The sequence below is a fragment of the Callorhinus ursinus genome, unplaced genomic scaffold (genome assembly GCF_003265705.2).
Source record: "Callorhinus ursinus isolate GAN/ISIS: 27379988/994484 unplaced genomic scaffold, GSC_fseal_2.0 scaffold2, whole genome shotgun sequence".
NCBI classification, from domain to species: domain Eukaryota; kingdom Metazoa; phylum Chordata; class Mammalia; order Carnivora; family Otariidae; genus Callorhinus; species Callorhinus ursinus.
This window is the reverse complement of record NW_027397064.1, coordinates 12,468,461-12,494,808: the sequence shown is the minus strand read 5'-3', so window position 1 is coordinate 12,494,808 and position 26,348 is coordinate 12,468,461. Positions and strand designations below refer to the sequence as shown.

Below are 26,348 nucleotides of genomic sequence, written 5' to 3'. Positions count from 1 at the left end.
GAGATCATGACTTGAGCTGAAATCAAGAGTTAGATGCTTAACCAACTGAGCCACCCAGGTGCCCCTGAAAGGCATTTCTGAGACAACTGTGGACAAATAAACATGGGTGGTACACAAATATTTATACAAATAAATGTTTGGAATTATTAATTTTCTTGGGTGTGATACAGTACTACAATTACTTTAGAAAATATCTTAGTCTAGGGGCACCTGGGTGGCTCAGTCGTTAAGCGTCTGCCTTCGGCTCAGGTCATGATCCCAGGGTCCTGGGATCTAGCCCCGCATCAGGCTCCCTGCTCAGCCGGAAGCCTGATTCTCCCTCTCACTCCCCCTGCTTGTGTTCCCTCTCTCACTCTCTGACAAGTAAATAAAATCTTAAAAAAAAAAAACAAAAAACCTTAGTCTATTTTGGGGCGGGGAGAAGTGTGATGTTTGCTGATTAATTTAAAATACTGTAGCAAATATATACATATATGGAGGGAGAGGGGGAGGGTGGGGTCAAAGGCACCCGAGCAAATGGGGCAGGAAGTTTAATGACTCAAAATACTGGTGATGGCCATATACCTTCGTCCATTACGGTATTTTTCTTTTTCTATGGATTTGAAATTTAAAATAAAAAGTTGAAGAAATAATTTTTTAAAACAATCTATTTCGTTCTGCAGGATTTGGCCACCTAAAGAGGTATTTTCCAAGATAAATGGGAAGACTGTGGTGATACACACTGAACTATGTTTTTTAAAATGTGAGGGCAGGAGCTCACTCCCAGAACCTCACACCATACCCTTCCCTTAAGAAGAAGGTAAGAGAGGCATTTGCTTGTGCAGTGGGGTACGTATGCATCTAGCTGTATCAGGGAAAAGGAAAGGGCAAGGGAAACGTGACTGGTGGTGGCGGGGAGGACTGTGAACTGTGGAAACTGCTGTGGATCACAACAAATCTCATTCTTTTCAAAGGTTGTGTTATTTGAGTAATACTTTTAACTTCTTTGTTTGAACTTCTATTACTGACTATAGTAAAGGCAGAATTAGGTAAGGACAGAGTCTCTGAATCTTTGATTATGAGCCAAAAGCCAAGGATGTATTTTGACAACTTAAGAAAACCTGTGTGGTCACAATACTTATCACCAGAGAGAAAATTTTAATGTATACAAAACATTTTTAAGAGTCATGATAATCTAAGTAATTATTTCAAAATGAAAAGGTTATTTCTTTCCAGAATTTTATAGCTGAAAAGAACTTTAAGAGATCATCTAGTTGAATTCCTTATCATATATAACTATATTCCTATTTTAATTAGATTTAAAGTACTATATATACACACACACACACTTGCCACCCCGGCACCCCAAGCATTATTTTTTTCAAACACAGAAATCCAACAGATAATAATTTCTTTAGAGGAAAAAGTATCATTTTTCTAAGAGGAAACATATAATTCCAGATACCTGTTTGAATCTTGACTCTGTGTAGTTTGGATGTGAACTGATCATTAACTGTGAATATGTGGCCGTTTTCTATTTCCTTGGACTTGGGCTCTTTTGTAAGAACCCGCTGTGTTGGTTTACCACAGGCGAGGGACTGCAGAGCTCTAACAAGTTCTCTTTCAGGGATATCCGTCTCTTGTTGAATTTCCTGAAATTCCATCAGATTGACATAATTAAGACTTTCTGAAAGATTACATATTAGTTAATTAGTAAAAACCTGACCAAGCAGGAAGGAGTTAGAGAGAGGTATTAACGAGATAATTTACAACAAAGAACTCCCTTTACAACAAAGAATTAGGACCCTTCACTAAAATCTCACTTATTGGGAGAAACTATAGAGAAAAAGGTGATTCAAATTACAAAATATTGAAAAGACATGTACTTTTGTTTCAGAAGATACAGGGCCTGGTCTAAAAATGTCATCCAGCAGAGATTATTACTGACCTGCTTTAATATTTAGGTAAAAATAAAGTGTTAACCAACATAGGACTGCTAATTTTAGAAATACTCTACAATCTTCCTCCCAAGTTGATCCACACTACTTCTGCTCAGCAACTTCCTTCATAGAAAGCAGCAAAGTGAGCCTGAGCTAAGGCCTTCTATCATACAATCAAAATTTATAATCCAAGTTGACTGTATTTACTGCCTCTTTGACCAAATGAAAAAAAAGTTAAAACCTGATAATTCTAGAAAAACATGAAAAACAGTTAAGAAATCTGTTTTGAAGTGCAGGTGATAATTTTTGCAACATATCATGGTATGAATAAAATGTAATATTGAAAGAAAAGCAGTATGGTAAAGAATGAATGTGTAATTTTTTGGTTCATTAGGTGCCTCTTAGGTCCATAGGACATTATGAGAATTGCACATGTATATGATTTAGTTCCTACATGTCTACAGGGATGTATGATGCCACAAAGTCTTCACAGTAGGATATATCACTCTGATTTACTATCCAGAGCTATTTCCTTCTCAAAAGCAGCTCAGGAAGAATGGACATGAAGATGGGGACATTGATTATGTAACTGATCTGGAGAGTCATTCTCTCTCTCTCACAAATCTGAGCAAAAGCTCAAGTTGCTCTAAAGGACTGTCAGGTAAGTAAGGATTGAGAGAAATGTGAATTTAGTGATGATGAGGCACAGTCCTTCGCCTCAAATGATCTCTGTATGTCTACCTATGTTAGCCATTTCAAATGCTATAAATGTTAATTCCAGCAAGTTAAATAGGTGCTGTTATTAGAATGTTGATAATTATTAATGTACATGCTAAAGGTGACTTATTTACATATGCTATTGCTTAATCATATTCAAAGAACGAGAAATACCTTCTTAGGTGATATTTTACAATTACAGATCATTCCCGGAGGTGACTATTGCAATTCGGTGTGCATTCTTTATGACTTTTCCTACATATCTACATACACACAGGAATACCAATACAAATGTATGTACACAAACATGGCCATTCAGACAGTGGTATTAATGTTAAACATAAATGGAATACCTCCTCTATAACATGTAATTTCCTATCTGGGCACATTTGCCCTTTCATATTCTTTTGCTTTTATTGCCCTTTTGCTGGAAGTCTTCTACCTCTCTTGTTAGAACGATGCCTAGGGAGATTATGATTCTTATTTAGAATATAACTTTCCTCATCTCATTTTCTGATTAACTGATTTATAGAAAAGTTGATTTTTCAAATGAACTCTCCTCAATGTTCTCAGATGATTACACACTGTCTACAAATTTTGTCAACTCCAGATATTTTATAAAACTTTTTTTTTTCTTGGTTAGTTAGGACTTATAAAACAATACTGAGTTAACAGTAATAAGGGCAGATATCCTAAAGCTTGTTCCTAACTTTAATGGGAAGGGGTCTAATATTTTACTACTAACTACTGCTTGCTTAGGTCTCTCATGAGATATATCCATATGACAATAAAGGCATTTCATTCTATTGTTAGGTGGTTAAGGGTTCCCCATATATCCTGGAAATATGAAACGAAGACGGACTTCTACAAATGCTTTTTGTACATCTGTAGAAATCATTAATTGGTCTTCTTGAAATGTGTGGCAAGACAGCATGTGGTCAGTTAACTTACTATATAGTAAAATCTTAACTATATTAACAAATTTCCTCTTTGTATTAAAGGAATAAATCCTATTTGGACACACTGAATCATTCTTTCAATACACTGCTGAATAGGACATGCTAATATTTTATTTAAGATTTGTGCATTTAAGGTTGAATAACCTATAGCTTTTTCATTTTTGTAGTCTCCTTGTTCACTTTAGTAGTAAGGTTATGCCAGCCTCAGATATTTCCCAAGAGCAATCTGGGTATTTTGTTTCTGAGTTCAAAGTTCTCTGTAAAGCCTTCAATTTTAATTTGCTAATTATGAAATCTTCTATATCTTCTTTTTTATTGTTTGGTCAGTCAGTACATCTGTGAGGGACTTCTATGATTGTGAATTGTCTATTTCACCTTGTACTTCCAACCATTTTCCTTTATATGATGTGAAATTATGTCACTAATGATTGTTGTAACTTAATGAAATATCAATTATCACTGTTGTTTGATCACTTTCTTATTCTACTGCCTGACATTAATTTTGCTATTGTCCATAGTTTTTATACTTCAGACTCTTCCTCAGAAAAATTTAAGAACTATAATACAGAACATTCAGAAAAATATGTATTAATACCCGTATCTCTTTCAAAAACCAAATGCTAGTTAATAATAACCCAAGCTATAGACTACCACTCTGTTTGTCCTGATTTTAGCTGTTTTAAATAATACAAACTTCTTTTAATTAAAGAAATACATAAAAAAAGGAAAAAGCTACTACTGTGGATGAATGTGACACTATGAATAAATGCCACCTTTTGCAGGCAGCTTCCAAAATGGCCTGTAATGATCCTGGTATGTTTTACCCCTGCGTGATCCCCTCACCGTATCAGGGCTGACTTGGGTGATCAAGAAAATCCGAAAGTGACAATATGTGACTTCTAAGGCTAGGTCATAAAGGCACTTCAGGTTCTGCCTGGGTCTCTTGGATGGCTTGCTTTAGGGAGGAGAATTAGCCACCAGGACGCAAGGACAATCATGTGGTTAAGGCCCATGTGAAGAGAAACTAAGACCTCTTTATCAACAGGCGAAATGAACTTGTCAGCCCTGTGGAAGGAAGAGTATACCAATAGCTTAGAAGTGTGTTTTCCAGCCCCAGACAAACATTAGATGACTGATGCCCCAGCTGACATCTCACGACCTCATGAGAAATTCTGAGCCAAAACTACCCAACCAAGCCCCACCTAAATCTTTAACCCACAGAAACCAGGAAAGAGAATAAATTGTTAGTGGTTGTTTTAACCCCTAGGTTTTAAGATGTGTTATGTAGCATTAAATAAGTAATACACCATTTTACTGAACTCATAAACAATGTTGAAGTAATCAGCTTCCTTTTAAAAAGTATTAAATACTTTTAACTATCTTCTCCAATTTGTGGAGATGATTTCTGTAAAAGAGCCAGCTAATAACACCTTACACAGCAGAGTACAATGAAATACATGGTATGAGTACCAACTTGAAGTGCCTTCTCACAATGCCCCTGGTTCAAGATGCAAGCAGCCAGAAGGCTTTGGGAGCCACAGGAAGAGCATCCTACATATGCCATTTACACTGAGGCATCTGGTTTGTGACTTAGCTAAAATGTGAAATATTAGAGGAATTTTCTGCTTAATTTTACCCTCTACGTAATGATGCTCATTAGCCTTAGTGATCCCAAGCTGGTGGGGAAAGGGAAAAGTAAGCCTGAACCACTACAATTACTAGTAATTCTAATAACAGCTTTAGAAAATTAGATTATGTTTTTGTTTCTCCCATTATTTTCACCAGGTCTTTACAAAGGAGGACTCTGAAAACCAACATTAGCATTTATCAAGCAGTTTATTTTGCTTAAAATATATTACCCATGGCAGCTGCAGATTAAAACATTCAAGCTGTTAGAGATGATTTAATTCCACCTCTGTGTGAAGAGGCTTACAACTTCAGGAGAGTACTCAATACTTGCTTAATCAATATCCTTGGGACTAAATCACATATAACTTGTGCTTGACAATTAAGGTTACTCCCTAGGTAAGACATATCTGGAAACAGGTAAGAGCAAAATCTCTTGACTTAGTCACTGACCTAAAACACCTGGGTTTCAAAACATTTCCTTGAGGTGTATCACATAAAAATGGTCATTTCTTAATTATATCTATTACATAAATGGAAGTATAGAGGTAGGTATTAAAATAGGCCTACAATTTAATTTTACTCTAAATTTCAAACTTTAACTTATTTCTATGTTCACCTGTATCTGAAAACGGACTTTCAACTAAGTATAAATATGGCAGTAATTTTACAGCTGTTCAAAGTATTAATTCTTTATCTTAAATTTAAACTTAAGAATCTCATGATCTTTATTTCAACTCCAATGTACCCAATTAAAGGTAAGGGAAAAGACCAAATGAATTTAATGTAATCAAAGGACTTAAAGGAGGAAAGAAAAAAAAGATGGGTATACAAAAGGAAATCTGACACTATCAAGGTAGTGTAAAACTAGCCTAAGGATAGACGTAGAAATCAGTGAAATAGCTCAGAGTGTAGACACAGACCCATACATATACGGTCAACTGATTCTTTTCATAAAGGTGCCAAGGTAATTTAAAGGGAAAAGAATAATCTTTTTGACAAATGATGGAATGAACAATTGACTATCTGTGTGTGGGGGGAAATAAATCTTTATTTTTAATTTTTTTAAAGTAAACTCTACCCCCAACATGGGGCTCGAACTCATGACTCTGAGATCCAGTCATATGTTCTAATGACTGAGCCAGCCAGCCACCCCAAGGAGGGGAAATAATTCTTAATCCTTAATCTTAACCACATAAAAAAATTAACCTGAAACTGATCATAGACCTAAATGTGAAAGCTAAAACTAAAAAGCCACTTAGAATAAAATCAGAAGAAAATCTTTGCGACCTCAGGGTAACCAATAATTTCTTAGAGCTAGGGTATCAAAGGCATGAGCTACAAAAGGGAAGAAATGGCAACTCAATTTTTTTAATATTGAAAACTTCTGCTCTTCAAAAAAATGTCATTTAAGGGAAATGGAAAGGCAAATGACAGATCGAAAATATTCACAGCACATAGGTCTGACAAAGGATTTGTATCCAAAATTTATAAAAAGCTTTTAAACAACCCAATAAAGATAGGAACAGACACTTCACCAAACAAGACATATAAGTGGCAAAGGAACACAGAAAGGATGCTCAACATCTTTACAGTCAAGGAAAGGCAAATCAAATCCACAATGAGATAAAATGGACACACACCAAGTTAAACAGTTAAAATTAAAAGACTACTAAATTTTGTAGAGGATGTGGGGCAACTGTAACTCTCCTACACTGCTGGCAGGAATGTAAAATAGCACAGCACTTTGGGACACAGTCTGGGTCTCTTAAGAAGTTCAACATATCTCTATTCCTAACAGCCTAAATCTGGGAACAACCCAAAAGCCCATCAATAGGTGAATGGGTAAAGAAAACGTTGTAAATCCATATATATGAGTATAACTCAGCAATAAAAAGGAATGAACTACTGAAACTATACACACACTGACAGGGTGAATCTCAAAAATACGTGGTATGTGAGAGAAATCGGACAACAGCAACACATATTCTAGGATTCCAACTATCTGAAATTCTAGTAAGGCAAAACTAATCTACAGCGATATAAAGCGCATCACCAGCAGTCTGAGGGCAAGGGGAGGGAACTGAATGTAAAGGAAGATAAAAATTTAGGGGGGAATATTCTGTACCTTGATTGTGATGGCATTTAAACAGGTTCACAGAGCTGTTAAAACTCATCAAATTATGCACGTAGATGGGACATGTTTTATCATGTAAAACTTTTGCTTCAATAAAGTTGATTTTTAACAAACTAAATGAAATGTGACCCAATATGTGTATGGTGTTCACACAGTTCCATAGCCCAGTTTTATGCTGTTTTCTCTAATGGTACTCAAAGGTTACTTAATAACAACAATAATAGTACTCAAATAATAACTTTAAAGGTTACTCAAATAAGAAAGACTCCAGTAACAGGTGAGAATCAGAAACAATACAAATGCTTAAAATTTATATAATCAACCCATACCTCAAACGTGTATTTTTCTCTATTATTAAAGAGCATTAATATGGTCATCTGGAAAGTGGAGACCTGCAATATGTGCTTCCGTGTATTAGAGCCAGTTACTTGTGCCCCTCCAACACCAACTTCGGATCCATCTTCCTGTTTCATTTTTTAAGAAATAGAAGCAAGATAAAATTATCTCCTGATAACTTTAACTGTATGCTTTTCAAAGACAAGCACTGTAATATCCAACTCTCCACTTAGCAAAACTACATAACTTATTCCTACATAAAAAGGCAATTGTCACTTAAAACATGGGTCTGTGTATGGGTCTGTGTACACACCTACACACAGGCACGCTAAGTCATTGCTTAAGGACTGTCCTTTTTTCCCCATTATGAACATTTTAATGTATCTGAGCAAATAATGAATCAACAATGCCTTATAGTTATAGCTAAAATTATTTTAACAGTACACAATGGGATAATGGACTTAAAAGACAACACTGTCATTTTACAAGCTCCCAAAAGTAGCAGGGGTTTCCTTCTGTGTGGTCTGATCACAGCAAGAGATCAAATAACAGCACAGGATGGAGGGAAAAATCTCTGCCATCCTTAGGCCTGTTCCTGCTCTGTGACTTAAGTACAAAATAGAAATTTAAGTCTTCGGTAATTAACATATGAACTGTTTTTAAAACCCACTGATCTGTTTAATAAAACTCTGAAAGAAAACATGATTATTTAGGAAAAAATCCACTCTAAAACAAAAAGCAACAATTAAAAGCCGAGTTTTTAATATCCTTACCTTTCCCACTACACTCAAATATATAATAGTGTCAAACATTATTCAAGTAAATGAATTGTAAAGAATACTTCCCATTTCAATTAAATATAAAAATCAGAGTATGTGTAGACATTGACAATATTAAAAAAAAAGTGTTACAACAGTGACATATGAAACCAGTAGCACTATTATTAAAATATAAAACTTTTATTTGCTGCCTAAATAACAACCTGGATATTTTTCCTTAACATTTCTCTAAAAGCTTTTTATTATTTTTCTATTTGAAGGCAAATGACTTTGATCTGATTTACACCCAAGCAATGAAAGTAAATGATTAGTCTAAACCTCACAATTTTCAATATAAGAAAGAAATTACATTTTTTAAATGAAGGCAATTCACTAGTGTCTTGCTAATTTTAATCACTTTATTAATATTTTGTGTATCTCACAAGATCTTGTGTTAATTTTCCTGGTTTTGATCTACTGGAAATAAGGATTATAAAAGACTGAGAATTTTGAAAAGGGACTGACAGCTTTGTATGCTCTCAAATCAATTTACATTTTATTATCTTATGCAATACTGTCTTATTATATATTCCTGAAGGAAGGCTAGCTACTGGATAGGGTCTTCATACTGTCCAATGAAGCTAGCAACTGAGAGAATAGAAGCTAAAGCCAGTTTCCCTTTTTGAGTATTTTAACTGAGTAGGAAAAATAAGAGAAATACATAATTTACCCAGGTCAACAAAAATGAGAAATCAATTCTATAAACTAACTTTAAATTACTTAATGTAAGTATGTTCCCAAACTATCAATATTTACCTTTTTAACTGGTCCATAAAATGTGGCATTGAGATCTGCAGAACCCATATGATGCTGGAGTGTAAGCTGTCGACCGCTGTGTTTGGCTAAGTAAAACCTTTAGCAAATCAAACCAGGTTTTAGAAAATCATATAATTTACACATTTGGAATTATAAACTACAGGATAACAACCCTTAACAAGCATCTATGTATAAGGGAAATGTTAGTTTCTATTAGTATACTTTGCCCCTTGGCCTGCCGCTCAGCTGCTACTATTCATAAGATCACTTTTCTCCATAGTAACCCAGTCATCAATTTGCTCTAAGCCAGAGGCAGACAGCAACAATGCAAACTACACTCCTAACCATGGAAAACAATCCTCTCCAAAGAGTTTATGCAACTCATTTTTACATATTAAAAAGCATAAAGAACAATTTTTCCTTTTGAACATGAGGTAGATTCATCCTTAATCAGGGACACTATTGCTCAAGTTTATTTCAACTTTGGACAATTATTTGTACTTAACAAACACAAAGTTTGATCTATGTTTACCTTCTGAATATCTCAAAAGCATGTCTTGGTGCTGGTGGGATGTTGCACTTTGGTGTGGCTGACTGAGTGGGCCAATAACCTGTCGTGAGCACCCGGACTGTGAGATCAACACCACCTAAAGATACCTGTGTAGAAGATAAAAAAGATGTCCCCCTCAAATTAACTAGGATTTGTTTTCCATTCCATATAGACACTGGGTTAGAGTTATCCAAGTAGTTAGCTCCATGTCCAATATCCAGCAAATAAAACTTACCTTCTTAAAGATTAGATCAGTGTCTTCCAAATTTTAACTATCCTGGCAAATATCTATAATTATTGCTTAAGACGCCCATTTTAAAATAATGACCAAAGGAGAGTTCTTAGTACACGAACAACGTCTTACTGGTGTCACTGAGAGGAGTGAAGTTTTGGCCCTTAAGGTTTTTTAGATAAAATGTCAACAGGCCCTATCAGTATCATTTTAGAGAGAACTCTAAATATTTCATCTGAAGAATATTAATCTTTCACATTTCAGCTTTTAAATATTTTTATCTTAACAACCTATTTCTACTAATCCTGTTCACATTTCAACTACACTGATCAAAACTTTCATGTTTTCACATGTAGTTCTTATTTTAACAACCTCTGCATAGGACACTGTAGATCCAGTTCTACACAGTGCACTCTACAGATGCTAGATAATGGACAACCACCTCTACAAAACAGACGCTATCATTACTGTCATGGTTAGGTATTATCTTCTTTATACATAAATTTTTAAGAAAACTAGAAAGCACATTAATAGGAATTCCTCAGGGTGAAATATTACCCTTATTATTGATATTCACAGCTTGTTCTAACCATTTTTCCATATTTATCTAACCTGGAGGATTCATGATACAGATTTTTTAAAAGAGAGGGCTAAACTTGATAAATATCAAGAATACGCCACACTCAGATTCTTCATAAGTATCTACTAAATGACTACTCAATTTTAAAGAAGTTGAACTGGGGTCGCGGTGGGGGAGCCTGAGTGGCTCAGTCAAGGTTAAATGGCTGCCTTCGGCTCAGGTCATGATCCCAGAGTCCAAGATCAAGCCCCACTTCGGGCTCCCTGCTCAGAGGGGAGTCTGCTTCTCTCTCTGCCCCTCACCTGGCTCATGTTCTCTCTCTGTCAAGGAAAGGAAAGGAAAGGAAAGGAAAAAGGAAAAAGGAAAATGAAAGGAAAGGAAAAGAAAAAAGAAAAAGAAAGAAAAAAGGAAAGAAAATCCTAAAAAACACAAAAAAACAGGTTGAATTAGTAATCTTAGATGCCTTAGAGGAGAGAGGGTCACAGGAGAGACTCTGAGACGATGACCAGAGGTTGGCAGTGGGAGTGGTGCATTTTCAAGTGGCAGTAATGGTGTCACAACTTGGTTTAATCCACCCAAGACAATAAAGTCTTTTCTCCTTTCTCCCATGTACTCACATGGCTTGTTCCCTAATCTTCAAATCTTTCCTCAAACCATCAGTTTTTAAAGGAAGACTTCCCTGACCACTTTGCCACTATAGACTTCCTCCATATATATCACCTATTATATGCTTGCTTATCTTATTTGTCATCTGTCTCCCAGATTAGAATGGAAGTTCCATCATGGAAGGGAATGAAGTCTCTTCCATTCTCTGCTTTCTATCCAATGCCCAAACAATGCTTGGCATGGAAAGCACTTTTATTTGCTAGATAATTGTTAAATGGGAAAAAAAAAACAAAAAACAAAGAAACTCAAAGAACTATTGCTTTACTGGTTTCTAAATCGTCTTCCTATAGCTTTTTTAGCAGTGTTTTGAAGACATTCAACTTATATTCGAAGACAGTACATGACAGGGACAAGTATACAGAGACTGAGATATCAGAAAAGTCTGTTGGAATAGGGTATGACTTGCCGATATAAATAAACAGAAATATAATAGCAAGCCTGGTTTCCCTGGCCCGTCCCAGTTTTTAAAATAAAAACACAGGAAAAAATGGGCAAACACTTAAATTTTCCTTAAGCATAATAATTTTTATCTAAATAAAATATACCACAAGTATTATTTGAATTTTAAGAGAGCACTTGTTATATTACTTCTTTTTATTTAAGATTTTATTTATTTATTTGACAGAGACAGACATAGCGAGAGAGGGAACACAAGCAGGGGGAGTGGGAAAGGGAGAAGCAGGCTTCCCGCTGAGCAGGGAGCCGGATGCGGGGCTCAATCACAGGACCCTGGGATCATGACCTGAGCCGAAAGCAGACGCTTAATGGCTGAGCCACCCAGGCACCCCAATATATTACTTCTAAAAGTAAACGGAAGAGCCACTGTCTTGATAGATTTCAATAGGCCAAGAGCACTTAAAGTTAGAGAAAGGTCTGCTTGAGGATTGGTGATATTTTAAAAGGGCTCAAAGATTTTGAAAGCTCAGTATTTGTTCTGATAATTTTGCCACTTTTCATCAAATCTTTCTAATGTAGATTAAGGCTTAGGAAGACTTAAAGCTTAAGATCCTTAGCATAAACAATTAAAAAAAGCCAGTAACTGCAGGCAAATAATGGCCTTACAGTAAGTGGAAACCGCAACCAGATTAGCAGATATGTAACTCTGAGCATCTTGGTAAGTACTCTCACTGCAGTTAACAAATTATTAAACAAATATTCTACCACAGAGTGCGAGAGATATTTGAATTATTAAATAAATGAAAAATTCACAAACTTTATAACCAAAAATAACAGGATCTGATAAAATCATCATGCTCAACTAGCCCCCTCCCCCTTTTTAAAATGAACAACAGCAACAAAGTGGTCAAGAGTAAAGATCGTAATTTTCTTATCAAAAGACCTTCACCGATCACAGACAAGGTAATTAATTAGACACTTATACAGAAAGAGTGTTGAACCCACCCAGGAACATTCCTCTTACAGATGGTTTATTTCAACAAAATATTTACTCAGACCAGATTATATCCCTATAGCACTCAATATGTGTAGAATTAGTGGAAGAAAAAAATAAACAGAAAAAATAATTCTATTGCATGAAAATATATTAATGTATCAGAATCAAGCACAAATCTCTATAAACAATCTAAAAAAGGAAAAGAGTATCTAGGATAACCACATTATTCAGTTCATGCCCAACAAAATTTCTATTTGTCACACACTTGTATCTTTCCTGCTCTCAGCCCTTCTCCACAATAAACTTTATGAGGCAAATCATAACTATTTACAATGGGGAGAGACCAGAAGTCCCTCTGAGTCAGAATGCCTTAACATATATATATATAACCTAAATGTCCATTTCTACAGAATTAGGTATTTTCACATAATCTGTCTGTGATGAGACTGGGAGCAGTATAAGTGATGGTTTCGTATCTAAATATTAAAGGAATGGGGGCACCCTGGGTGGCTCAGTTGGTTAAGCATCCGACTCTTTTTTTTTTTTTTTAAAGATTTTATTTATTTATTTGAGAGAGAGAGAATGAGAGATAGAGAGCACGCGAGGGAAGAGGGTCAGAGGGAAAGGCAGACTCCCTGCTGAGCAGGGAGCCTGATGCGGGACACAATCCTAGGACTCCAGGATCATGACCTGAGCCGAAGGCAGTCGCTTAACCAACTGAGCCACCCAGGCGCCCAAAGCGTCCGACTCTTGTTTCAATTCAGGTCATGATCTCAGGGTTGTGAGATCCAGCCCCCTGTCAGGCTCCATGCATGGAACCTGCTTAAGATTCTCTCCCTCCCTCAGCCCTTCCCAACCAACTCCCCCTGCCCTGCATGCTCTCTCAAAAAAAAAAAAAAGAGAGAGAGAGAGAGAGAGAAGAAAATCAGAGGCATAACCTCCAAATTTTTTAAGTGGCTGTTACAGGTCTTAATTATACAGTTGTATATGGTCACTTGAGAAAGCAAACTCTTAAAGAAAACCTGTGGAGTTCTCTCAACTTAAGGTAAAGTTGAAAAACAGTAAAAAAAAAAAAAACAAAGAAAAAAAGAAAAAAAATTCTGAACTTCATTAAATCCTCACAAAAACCCATCAGACTCCAAAGCCATGTAAGCTGCAGCTTTACTGCCTTCTGGGAGTCACAGCACAAAACCATATTTATAACACATATGACGTAAAAAACGTCAGACCCCTTTATGCTGATCTTACAGATGAGAATATTGAAGTATAAACAGGAAGGTCAGGTAATGATTCTAAAGATCACACAATCCTGGGGGATAAAGTGAGAGGAAGAGTACTAAACTCAGCAAGCTTGCCCAAGCCCTGTCTTCTTTCCACAATCTATAATGGTTATAACAGTGGAATCACTCTATCTATTAAGTTTTCAGCACATTCCCTCAAGCGGAGAGGATAAACTAAGTTTTGGGAGAATAAGGAAAAAATATTTTAACATTAATAGTTAAAAAAGGGGCTAGTATGGGGGAGAATAATTTTTAAAGTACACACAAGACAATACAAATGTTGCCACTAATACCTTTTAAAGAAATGACACCAGTTCAGTTTAACATGGATGAAAAGTGCCCATTACAAAAGACTTCACATAGACACACACACCTAAGGAGAAATTAATCGAGAATCTTACCCCAGTTGCCTGTAGATGCTGCCTGAATTCATCCATAGTTGTGTTTGAGATGCTCATATCCCTAAACATTCCTTCCAGTTTTGATGTGAACTGACATCCGCATTCAGTCTGTGGAAGAAAACCGCAAACATACACAAATAAACAATGGATTTTTCTATGAGCAAATATACAAAGAAATAAACTCTTCCACGTAACTGACATCCTTTCTCCATCTTTCCAATAGCTGCTCTATGCCTGTGGCTACCAAACTTCAGTGTGTTTAAGAGTAACCCATGGATTTTATTTTAAAATGCAGGTTCACAGACTCTTTTGGAGATCCCAATACACCTCATTAAAGGTATGGACCAACACTACGTGTTTAATAGGCAGCTCAGGTGATACCAGTACAGGTGGTCCATGGCCCACACTTTGTGAAATCAAACTCAATGGTGACACTCCCTTTCCTACTTCCCTTGCACTAATCCTCCCCCAGATCTCCATGAATGTATCCTGCCACAGCAAGAGAACTTCCAAACTCTGAATGTCCCAGAACATAAACAAATCTAAGTGTAACCCGCTCAAACAATCCAGCTTTATTAACTTATAGAAATAAGCATTTTAAATCAATTAAATATTTTCTCATCACATGTTGTGGTGTTCAACCATGTGATAAACATTAGTAGGGGAGCATCATTCCAGCTTATATACACCTTACCTTTAACTTAGATATCATATTTTTTTCAGAGTCATCAGAAACACTTTTATTTGTGAGAAGTCTCCTTGCCAAGTGTTGTTTATAATAACGTTCAAATACATCTTTTTCTTGCATAAACCTAAAAAGGACCATTGCCTTATCCAATATTGTTTCTACTTCTTGTTCTGTTAGCTGCAGAATCAATGAAAAGACAATTTAATAATTATAAAACTTTAGTTCTACAAAAATATCACCACAGTTCATCTGCAGTTTACAAACAAGACTGGGGCGCCTGGATGGCTCAGTGGGTTGATCACATGACTCTTGATTTCAGCTCAGGTCATGATCTCAGAGCGGTGAGCTTGAGCCCTATATGGGCTCTGTGCTGGGTTTGAGCCTGCTTGGGATTCTCACTCCCCTCCTGCCCCTCCCCTAGCCCCACCTCTCTAAAATCAAAAACAAGACTTGGGACAACAAACATAAACAGTCTGGTTGAGAGATGTTGTCAGGAGGGACCCAGTTTGAGAATGTGCCTCCTACTTCAGAGTAGCACCACTCTTTTACATCCTCATCTAGTGCAGCATGGATCAAGGACTGGAATTCCCTTCCCTAGAGGGCTACCACTGAATGGAGCAAATGAGGGGATAATGGCTGGATTAAAGGATGACTGAGAACTAATGAAATGAAATTCTTTTTTTTTTTTTTTTAAGATTTTATTTATTTGAGACCACCGAGCAAGTGAGAGAGCACGAGCTGGGATGGGGGGTGGGTGGGTGTGAGGGGCAGAGGGAGCAGCAGACTCTGCTGAGCAGGGAGCCCAATGTAGGGCTCGATCCCAGGACCCTGGAATCATGACCTGAGACGAAGGCAGAGGCTTAACTCACTGAGCCACCCCGGTGCCCCTGAAATGAAATTTTAATCACAAAAAAGAATCTTACAATACTTTTCCATAGCATTTAGGCAGAAACTTACATAGGCAAAAGACAGATATTTTCTATCAGCTCATTCAAAATCTACATTGTGCAAACAGAAGAGTACTAATTGGTTATATAATTCAAACACTAAAAAGGCCCCTGTCCTTATCTTTTAAATAAGGGCAAGATGATACTGTAGCAGATTTTATTTAGCATATATTTAAAAAATACGAAGACCAAATGGATGTTGTCTTTCCTATCGTGATCTTCCTCTTTCTTCGTTGTTATAGCTGGCTGGAAAATCTGTGGCCATTTGCTGCTTTTCCCTTTTCTTTCACAAATTCTAAGATGAAGTTAAAAAGACCAATGTATATGTGATCACAATATGCTTAATCTGATTTTCTACGCTGTAGTAAACTCCAAGATCCCAGATATATAATAAAGGCTTTCAAACTACTTTCTGATAGCAATTCTAATCTACTCTTTTCACAATCTTGGCATCCAAGTATTACTGTTTGATATGTAACTCCCAGAACCAGATGACAGCAAGCAACATTCCATGCTATGGTATTTGTTTTCTAGTTCCCTATTATCTCTATAGCGTATCAAATCCATAAAGACTGTTGAACAATTGTGGCTGTGTAGTTGTTTGGTTCTGATGTAAATTATACATTAAGTGAAATGTCAAAGTACCATTTCAGATACCTTAAACAATCCTTTTCAAACAACACAGCACACATTTAAAGCACAGCAAAGGAACAGACTTAATTTCATATCTACAAAATTTCCTATTTTTGTATTTCCTAATTTTATATACAGTTTTAAATCTACAAATAAAACATAATGTGTTCCCAAATGCTTTAATACTTACCCCTTTGACTCCCTTCTTCAGCTTATCATCAATAAATAATGAGAGGTATTCAGGGGACCTGGAGTTGAGGTTGAGAAAATACTCAAAGTCACCCGCAATAGTTTGTTTAAAGAGCCGGTCATTATTGAACGATTCCTGGAGGAAGCGATCAAACCTACTCTTCAGATCCAATAAGCCCTTCCAAATAGAAACAAAGAAATTCAGGATACATTATAATAATTTTTTTCTATAAACAATACACTTACAATCAGGTATGTTTATCTTAACTTTGCTGGTAATAAATGGGTGCATTCGGTGTTAAACTTATAAGTTCTGTATTATTATTTTCAAGACTTTATCTAAGCCCATATTAAACATGTCAGCAATGAGGAAAGTAGTCTATTTTCCATTTGTATTATTACTCTATTGAAGATGAACTAAAGAACCACTGCGCTATTTCTCCACAGTCTTCTCTCTCTTGACTGGGTAAAGCCCAAGAAAATCAGCTTTAAAGAGGCACCAAAAAAGCGATTACGTATACTGAAACATGAAAAACTTGGAGCATCATTTATTCATAGTATTGCTTTAAAGCACAACATTTTTGAACAAAAGGTATTTAACTGAAAACAGTTATTTTTTTCTAATACCCCAAAGTACATGAACACTAAAGCATAGAAAAAAGTAGCTATTTTCACTCTTTAAATCATTTAAATAAGGTCTTCATCAAACAAGTTAAATGAAAAGCAGCAGCTTAGTTTGGTTCCCTGATACAAAGATACATACTTCACAAAATTCTAAAATATTTAGGATAATTATACATATTATTTTTCTATTGGGAAAATTAAAGTAAAAAATACAAAATACATGCAGCTCAGTAAAAGTGAACTTTTTATTAGCATGTGTCAAAATTATTTTATCACAAACGTAAAGAGAATCTTCTGTATTCGCTTACCTGGATATAGTCAACAGGATTCTTTCCTTCTCCTTCCTCAGAAACAAGGGCTTTACCTTGTTCCCTCAAATAGGAACTCATACACTCACACATTGTTTTCAAGCCATTTGGCACACGACTAAATAACTTGTACATGCAAGCAAGGTCTGCAATCAGAAAGAACATACAAATCAACTACATTAAGGATTAAGGAAAAAAATGTGAATCTGTTTATTCTGTTATGTGAACTTAAAGAAGCTTATTTTTCCATCACCTACCACTTGCTGATCATGTGAAAAATTTATGGAAAAAACACCCAGCAAAATAGAGAAAAGGAAAAAAGTTAGGCTAGTTAATGGTTATTATTGCAACTTATGAAAGCTTTCAGGTAAGATGCTCTGAGAGCGTCAATGAAATGTCTCAGTACATTTTAGTTTACATGGAAGATACCCATACAGCATAACAAAAAAGCCATAAAAAAAAGAAAATTGTAGCTTTGAGTTCTTACACAATTCTAATCCAGAGCCCAGTAATACTACACATGTCTATCAAAAGAATAACTTATTTACTGTGTAATTAGTAGTCAACAGAATAAGGGAAGAAATATAAAAACCAATTAAAAATCTTAGATATTTTTGGGTACGTCTATCTCAAAGTTCAAACAACATGACAATAAATGAAATAATATATACTAGAATTTCATTACACACCATGACAAAGTTTATGTGAAACTTTTAGCGTCTATTTCTATTCCTTGGTATTTTCCTCTAGAGCAATCCCTAATATTTCTTAGGTGATGTCCTAGGCCAATACCTGTATTTTAAAATTGGTTTATCTCACTATATTATTCTTAGAATAATTCTGGATTCTGTCCATTTTTTTATATCATTTTTCACTAGATTAAAATGTGGAGGTAAAATACTGCTTTCCCACGAGTCTGGTGGTTCTTTGAAATAAGAACTTACTGAGACTGTGTCAAAACTGTACAATGATATACAAAAGCTTTATAATCGGAAAACTTTTGAAAATGGAGTTAGAATAGCAGTTTCTAGATTTGGGGCTAGGAAATTTTTTTCTATAAAGTGCTATAGAGTAAATATTTTATAGAATTGTGGGCCATATGGTCTCTGTTGCAACTACTTCAGTTTTGCCCCTGTAACAAGAAAGAAGCCACAGGTAACAAAGAAATGAATGGGCATGACTGTATTCCCATAAAAGTTTATTTAAGGACACTGACATCTAAAAATTTATGTAATTTTCATATGCAATGAATTATTACTCTTCTTTTGACTTTTTTTCCCCCCTAACCAAACTGTTGATGGGCCACATTTGGCAGACAGGCTATAATTTACCTACCCAGGTCTTCATTTTAACAGCTATTTAGATCCTAAAACTAAAGTTGTATATTTAAAAAATACTTAGAAGGAAGTTTTACAAAAAGGGCTTCTAAAATTTGAAACTGTTTCAGTGACTTTCAAAATCAAATTGTATTAAAAATAAGTTTTCAGCAATAATACATGTCCAAACTAAACTACATACAGCAAATCTTACAGTTTCTCACATTTGGCATAAATTATAACTAAAAAAAAATTTCTTAAAAGATTTTATTTACTTTGAGAGAGAGAAAGAGCATGAGCATGAGTGGGGTGAGGGGCAGAGGCAGAGAATCTCAAGGAGACTCCACACTGAGTGTGGAGCCCATCGTGGGGCTTGATCCCAGGACCCTGAGATCATGACCTGAGCCAAAATCAAGAGTCAGGTGCTTAACTGACGGAGCCACCCAGGCATCCCAAGAAGGGTCTAAAAAAAAAAAGTTAACTTTCTCTGGTTTAATGAAAATTACAAATTTACATATAACTTTCAGGAAGAAATGTAAGCATTTCAAAACACAAGGACTACACTGGAGGAAGCATAGAAAACAACCTCCTTTCCTACCATCTTACTTTTCTCTCCTCTTACATCCCTCCTCTCCTTTAAATTGTTCACTTAAAAATTGTTTTCCATTCCCTGCCAAGCTCTTAACTTAAACAGTCAACATGTGTTTCTTTTATAAGAAGTAAGTAGCGGGGCGCCTGGGTGGCTCAGTCGTTAAGCGTCTGCCTTCGGCTCAGGTCCTGATCCCAGGGTCCTGGGACTGAGCCCTGCACTGCGCTCCCTGCTCAGCGGGAGGCCTGCTTCTCCCTCTTACTCCCCCTGCTTATGCTCTCTCTCATTGTCTTTCTGTCAAATAAATAAATAAATGAAAATCTTAAAAAAAAAAAAAGTAGCAAAATACTAAGACATCATCTAAGAAGCAGGAAAATAGCAAGAGTACCATGTTTATTTTTTTAATAGCATATCAGTGATTTCTAAAGTCATAATTTTAAAGTAAAACTTCAGAAATTAAAAACAAGGACAACATGACTATTACTCTTTTATTTATAATTTCTCATAGGGAAATCACAAAATATTGTTTTCAGGGAAAAAAAGGGTAAGTAGTCAACAAGAATAAATGCTACAGTTATCTCAAAACTGTGTACTTTTACTTTTATAAAGCAATTCTCCTTTCTCTGAAGTCTGTTAACTTCAGAGTTCCCAAAACCAATCTACTTAATTTATCTGAAATGTCACATGAAAGACACTATTTTTACATTTTCAGGCCCCTTATCACAACTAACTCCCAAAGGAAAGCCTACAGAAATTTTATGATTGGAATGTAACATTTTAGAAGAACCACAAAAAAAAACACAAAGAGAGTATGTGGCAATGGAGAGTTCAACTCTCTTGTCTACAAAAAGGACAGGAATATTAGGACTTCTGGGCTAAGAAAAACACAAAAAGGAGACTAAAATGAAAGATAGTAAAAAAGAGCCATTCAATTAACAAGAAACAACACCAAAAATCCTCATTAATAAAGTGTAAAGCTTTACTCTTAAATCCTATCAAAGTAATAAGTTAATAAATTAATGACACACACAACTTTAAGACTGACATTCATAATCTAAGTACAGGAAAATAAAAAAAAAAAATTACTAAGAACCTGGCAGAATTATAAAGATTTAATTATATTTGAATTGCTGACACTTACCTTCTGTCTTTCCATTTTTCAACATATGTACTAGCCCAGAATTTTCCATTTCTACTATGGTTTTCATGTGTTTGGAAATGAGCTCCCTCTCGACCACCTTTACTATTGGCTCTTCAGTTGATTTGTCAAGGCAGTGCATCACCCGTTCTATTTCTTCATTAATTCTAGCTTCTACTTTTTTTATATATACTGAAGCACTGTTTTCTGCTAAAAATTTCTGGCTTTCCATCTGCAAAAACATGATTTTTTTTAAACATAGAAGGAAAATGTGTTTCTCCTTTTAACTTTGTGTTTCTATAACATTTATCATTAAGCCAAACTAAATTATCATAAGCACTATTAACATTTTTAGCTTATCATACAAATCTACATAGTCTGAATTATACCCTTTAAAGCACTGATCACATAAGAGAAATCAATACATTATCCTTAAGCAGTGTTTTTCAAACTTTGACAATGTACTTCAAATAGCAGAAAAAGCAAGCACATGCCAGTAAAGGTCAAAAGTACAGAATGAAGTATCTGACCCCAAGTCAGAGTGGAAAATTCTTTTCTGATTTGTTTTAATGTATAATTATGCCTAGAAAGGTTCAACATGTTTATCATAGTTTTGCTGACATACTGCTAGTTACTAAAGTCCAACTGCCACCCCACTCCCAATCTCAAAGGCATATGTGTGTGCACACACACTGAAGTTTGAGAAACAGAGTTTTTAAATAACTCTTAATCTTGTCTGCTATCACCAGCCTTACAGAAGTTCCACTAAATTATAAATGTTAATCCAAATGATTTTAACCTATTTGATAGCAGGATTAACGAATACATAAAAGATTTACAAAACAGAAGACATGCTGATACACACTATGTATAAAATTTAATAACACTTCCCACTTTCTTAACAAAAAGTAGTTTTAATCCTTGAAAATAATAAAGTTTCTAAGAACAGACATTAACACACCAAACAAAACTGAGACCATGTCTCCACTCACTGTTAAAAACAGTATGTATTATGTATATATGCACATGCATACACATTATCACTGCAGCACATTTTGGAATCTTGACAATTAATCTTCTATTGTATGTCTACAATGTAATGAAGGAAATTAAAACGAATGTAGAAGTCAAAAATATTGTCAAATATACCCAGCATTAGTTGCTGCATTATTGGAAAATACAGCCTGCCTCCTACATTATAAAATTAATAGTTCATGAAGCATGGTCCAGGGGCTCACCAGTGCAGGCCACAAAGGTCTTCCTGATGGGCTACAAACTAATTTTAAAAAAAGGGGGGGCAGCAAGTCCATTCTTTGTTTCTTAATGTGTAAATGACACCAAAACCCGAGTTCCATCTTTATATATATCCAGTGGCTCTTATGAATGACCTACTGAACTATTAAGAATTGTAACTTTGTATTCATTTTTTTAAAAGCTTATTATTGGAGTAAAAACTTTTAATACTCAGCTAAGTCTGTTTTAACACTACAAAGCTCCTACTATAATTGAGGTTTTCAGGAGGATGCCTGGTTATTATGATCTTATTAATACTCTTACATTTTGTAATTCCATTACAAATTAGTACTAGTTTAACTTCAGTTTCAGCAATTTAGTTGGTTCTGGGTCGTTATACTGCTGCAAAATTGTATCAATTATACTTATTGACTTCTAACTTCCTCATCAATAGTCTTTAAAAAAAACCATATATATATGCACCATGAGATCATGCATATTTCTATATTTATTTCACTAGTAACCTAGTATTTACCAAAAGCCTGAATAGTGAGACTTTAGGAGTGATGCATTGCCTTTGAATTTATGGTAAATAATCTGTAACATGTAAATATAAGAAAACATTAAGGTTATTTCTAAGTTTGTATGTTTTAGAACACGTAATTTAAAAAATCATGTGTGTAAGTCCAAACTCTTCAATTTTTTTCAATGGGTTCCTTCCCTGGAATGTGAGCATGGGGAGTAGGTGTCTGAAGGGTATTCTTGTACTCTCCTTCCCAAAGGGCCTCAGTAGAAAAAGGCCAAACGTTCAAATCAAACTTTGATTAATATCTTAAAAGAGCATTTATTTACATCTTCACTGATTACCTGAAAAAATTCTGCAGACATTTCCAAAAAAGGAGCCTCAAAATCTTCTTCATAGACGGATCGTCCTTCGAGACCTAAAATCATTAACATCTGGCAAGCATTTCTTATTGCGCCTCTGTCAAAAGAAGTTAAACCACTTGATAAGCATGTTATATTAAAGATTCATGTAAAAAAATGCAATAGAGGTAGCTAGAAAGACTTCAAGAACTTTTTTTTTTAAAAAGTGACCCAGCTCCCATAAACAACTCATTTATAACATAAGGATTTAGAGTAATTTTAATCGGAAAGCATATCTTGACTATATACCTATTTATCTCAAGTTCTCAGACTGTCTGAACTTTAAAATTTGAAAGAAAATACACTTAAAATGTCTAAATATTTGTGTAGTTAAAAACTCATACTATAAAAAGACGATTTATCAGAAAGCAGTAAGGAGAGAGGGAGGCTATATTGCTTGACATGGGTACAACACACAGCCACTCTGAGGCATTTTAATTTTTTTTTTTTAATCCAATCACTTTGGGGCAACCCTGCCCAGGCACCAAAGCTGAAATAAAAAGAACTTTACAAGTCTTCCTCTAATAGCTGCTCTGAGTACAAACACAAAGAAAAAGCGGTCTTCCACGCTTCAAGCTGCTCTAACTGCAGTGTCACAAAAACAGTACTGCAGCCACGTAAGAAGGGGAGGCAACGTGACCTAACAGAAGGGGCACAGGAGTTCTTAGTCATCGTACATTATGCTTCACACTTTTCTTCAAATGTGTTAAGAATGAAGGCTTACCCAGAGCTTTCTTTTTAAAGAAAAAGACAAAGAGAACAAAAAATGTTATCACACAGCCAAAAAGAACAAAATGCCAGCATAAAAAATACATGAAAAACCAAGGGAAGACTAATGGCTGATTTATTTTTTAAAAGCGTATTAAATAAAAGCTCAGGAGGGTCTCTTCTAACACGAGATGTGTGCTTTTAAGTTAGAATCTGGTAACTTTGTTAATTGTGAAAAGATTTTTGAGGATTTTCATAATGTTCTGGACAATAAAACTTTTATTTATTGTAGTAAGACTTAGGACAGGAAATCGGTTCTCAAGATATAACCACTAAAAAAAAACCAAACACTGCAATATAAAAAGATGATTATACCGATCTACAACTTCTCCTTTCCGCTCTCTCGCAATCATGTCCAATAGCGTTTGTCGTAGATGATCCCTAATACACCCATAACGTACAACTTGATCTCGAAAAATAATTAATCCCAAATTGTAGACATTCTCCACATTATTTTGTTGTACATATACACGGTCCTGCAATGAAAACAAAATCACATAAACATGAGCACAACTCCTGCAAACATAAAAATAACCATTATGAGCTACAATAATACAGGAAATAAAATTCTAGAAGCAGCTAATTTTTCAGGTGAGAAACACTTCGAACTATTTTAAGCACCATGGAATTTTCTAGCACCTCCCAAATTATATAAAAGTTAGTCTTTACAGACTGTACAATTTACAAACAATTGGCTATAGGTGGTCACTCATTTAACCTGAAGGAAAAAAAAGGGGGGGGGGAGGGAAGCAAGCATCATGCCCAGGAAAAAGCAGGTGAGCAGAAAGCAGAGGAGAAAGGTAGAGGGCAAGGTAGACACATCTTTCTTTCTTTCCAGAGCCATACCATGCCTGAACATGGTTCTTACTTTCTTAAATGCTGTAAAGATCATATTCTTTGAAGTAAAATTAAGAGCCGAATGAAATACAGATCCACGTAACTTAAGCTGATTGCTTACTGGTAAATATTAAAAGGCTCTAATGCCTATAATACAGCAGCATTAAGCATTACATAATTAAAACACCTCTAGTTATTGTCATTTCAAACAGATTACTTGTAGTCATCTTATTTTCAAGTTCTTGCCATCTTGATTACAGGTGTGTCTCACTTTATAGAGCACATAAATTCCAGAATTACTGGCTATACAAGTCCTATTTTGTGCATTTGAAAAATCCACATTTACACCAAAATACAATGGAATAAAACTACTAAGTTTTTAATTCACAAAAGGATTAGCAACAGAATTCCTTTCTGTTCTTAACCAGGATCTCTCTGGGCCTCGATGGGTCTCTGAACTTCCAAAAATTATGAAATTATTGTGTGTTTGCTGGTACGTAAGTACTATGGAAACAGAGCCCATAGCTTTCACTAGATTCTTAAAGGCATTTATGATCCAAAACCAGTTAAGAACCACTGCACACTGTGATCCTGGAACTTTCGTAAGAACACTGTCATTACAGGCAACACCAAGCAAAGCCACCAGGTGAACATAAACAGAAGCTCAGCCATATCAGTGATGCAACTGAAATGGCACCGACCAACAACTGCTGACTAAATTCTCAACAAGTAGCATTCTCTTCATGTGATGTCACTCCTGCAACCTTCCTCCATTCAGCTCCTCTAGGGCACACCCCTGATGGCTATAAGGAAAGTCGCTCTTTGATTAGTATCTTCGCTGCTCATGTTTCTACATTCTATATCATCTTGGCACAAGCTCACATTTTTAAAATTGTGCATCAACTTCAGTAGGTTCAAAATTTTCACAGATGACTTCTCTGGTACATTTTTTTTTTTTTTAAATAGGCTTTCACTTTTTTTCCTTTGTATAAAACTATGTGGTGGCCACATCTGGAGCCTGGGTCCTCTGCACGGAGACTCTGGTGTGGGTCTTTACAAGATATCAGTGAGCTCCTAAACACAGTCTTTCCAGAGGTTGGGGGTGAGAGCTGTAGGTCTGGGAAATGGCATCAAAAGTGGCCTAGGCGAAGCTGGGTGGCAGTGCAGCCCTTCGCTGAGGGGGAGCAGTTGGCAATACCAGCCACCATTAGTAGCTTCTTGAGCACAGGGGCTGAGACAATGCCAGTGCCTCCGGGGGCAGGGATGAGGCGCCCCAGCACAGAGCCACAGTGGCCGGTCAGCTTGCATGGGACAGCGTGGGGCTTGTTGATCTTGTTCCGCCAGCAGCCTTGCCACAGGGGGATGCTGGAAAGCTTGGGCCAGGGTGATGGACCCTGGAGAGCAGTGGCTATCTCCTTGTAGCACTTAATACCCAGACCAACGTATCCGCTGCAATGTCCGATGGCAGCAAATGCCTTGAACCTGGTCCGCTGGCCAGCACAGGGCTGCTTTTGCACAGGCATTACCTTCAAAACCTCATCCCAGAGGGCATGATGCCCCCAGGAGAAAAGTCAATAATCTCCTATTCCTTGATGGGCAGGGAGAAGACAGATTTCGTCTAGGGACTTGATCTCCATGGCACTGATTTGGCAGCCCAGCTTGGTGATGGGGATCCACTCCTTGTCTGGGCCTTGCTTCTGAAAGCTCCACGGCCTTGGACTCAGCCCCAGGCCCGAGCACAGGCTGCCAAAACCAGTGAGGAAGCTGTTGCAGCCTCCCATTCC

General features: G+C 36.0%; 1 protein-coding gene across 1 annotated transcript in view; it reads right to left on the bottom strand.

The window, feature by feature from the left end:
• The window catches only part of CUL3 (cullin 3), an 89,708-nt gene that overhangs the window by 4,649 nt on the left and 58,711 nt on the right, over positions 1-26,348 (bottom strand). The window contains exons 4-14 of the mRNA XM_025890710.2: positions 24,043-24,203; positions 22,903-23,017; positions 20,806-21,034; positions 17,760-17,905; positions 16,829-17,005; positions 15,065-15,235; positions 14,371-14,478; positions 9,801-9,925; positions 9,269-9,365; positions 7,688-7,822; positions 1,445-1,631 (exon numbers count right to left, since the gene is read on the bottom strand). Coding sequence (XP_025746495.1) covers positions 1,445-1,631; positions 7,688-7,822; positions 9,269-9,365; positions 9,801-9,925; positions 14,371-14,478; positions 15,065-15,235; positions 16,829-17,005; positions 17,760-17,905; positions 20,806-21,034; positions 22,903-23,017; positions 24,043-24,203 — 1,651 coding nt within the window. The remainder of the gene's footprint in view (positions 1-1,444; positions 1,632-7,687; positions 7,823-9,268; positions 9,366-9,800; positions 9,926-14,370; positions 14,479-15,064; positions 15,236-16,828; positions 17,006-17,759; positions 17,906-20,805; positions 21,035-22,902; positions 23,018-24,042; positions 24,204-26,348) is intronic.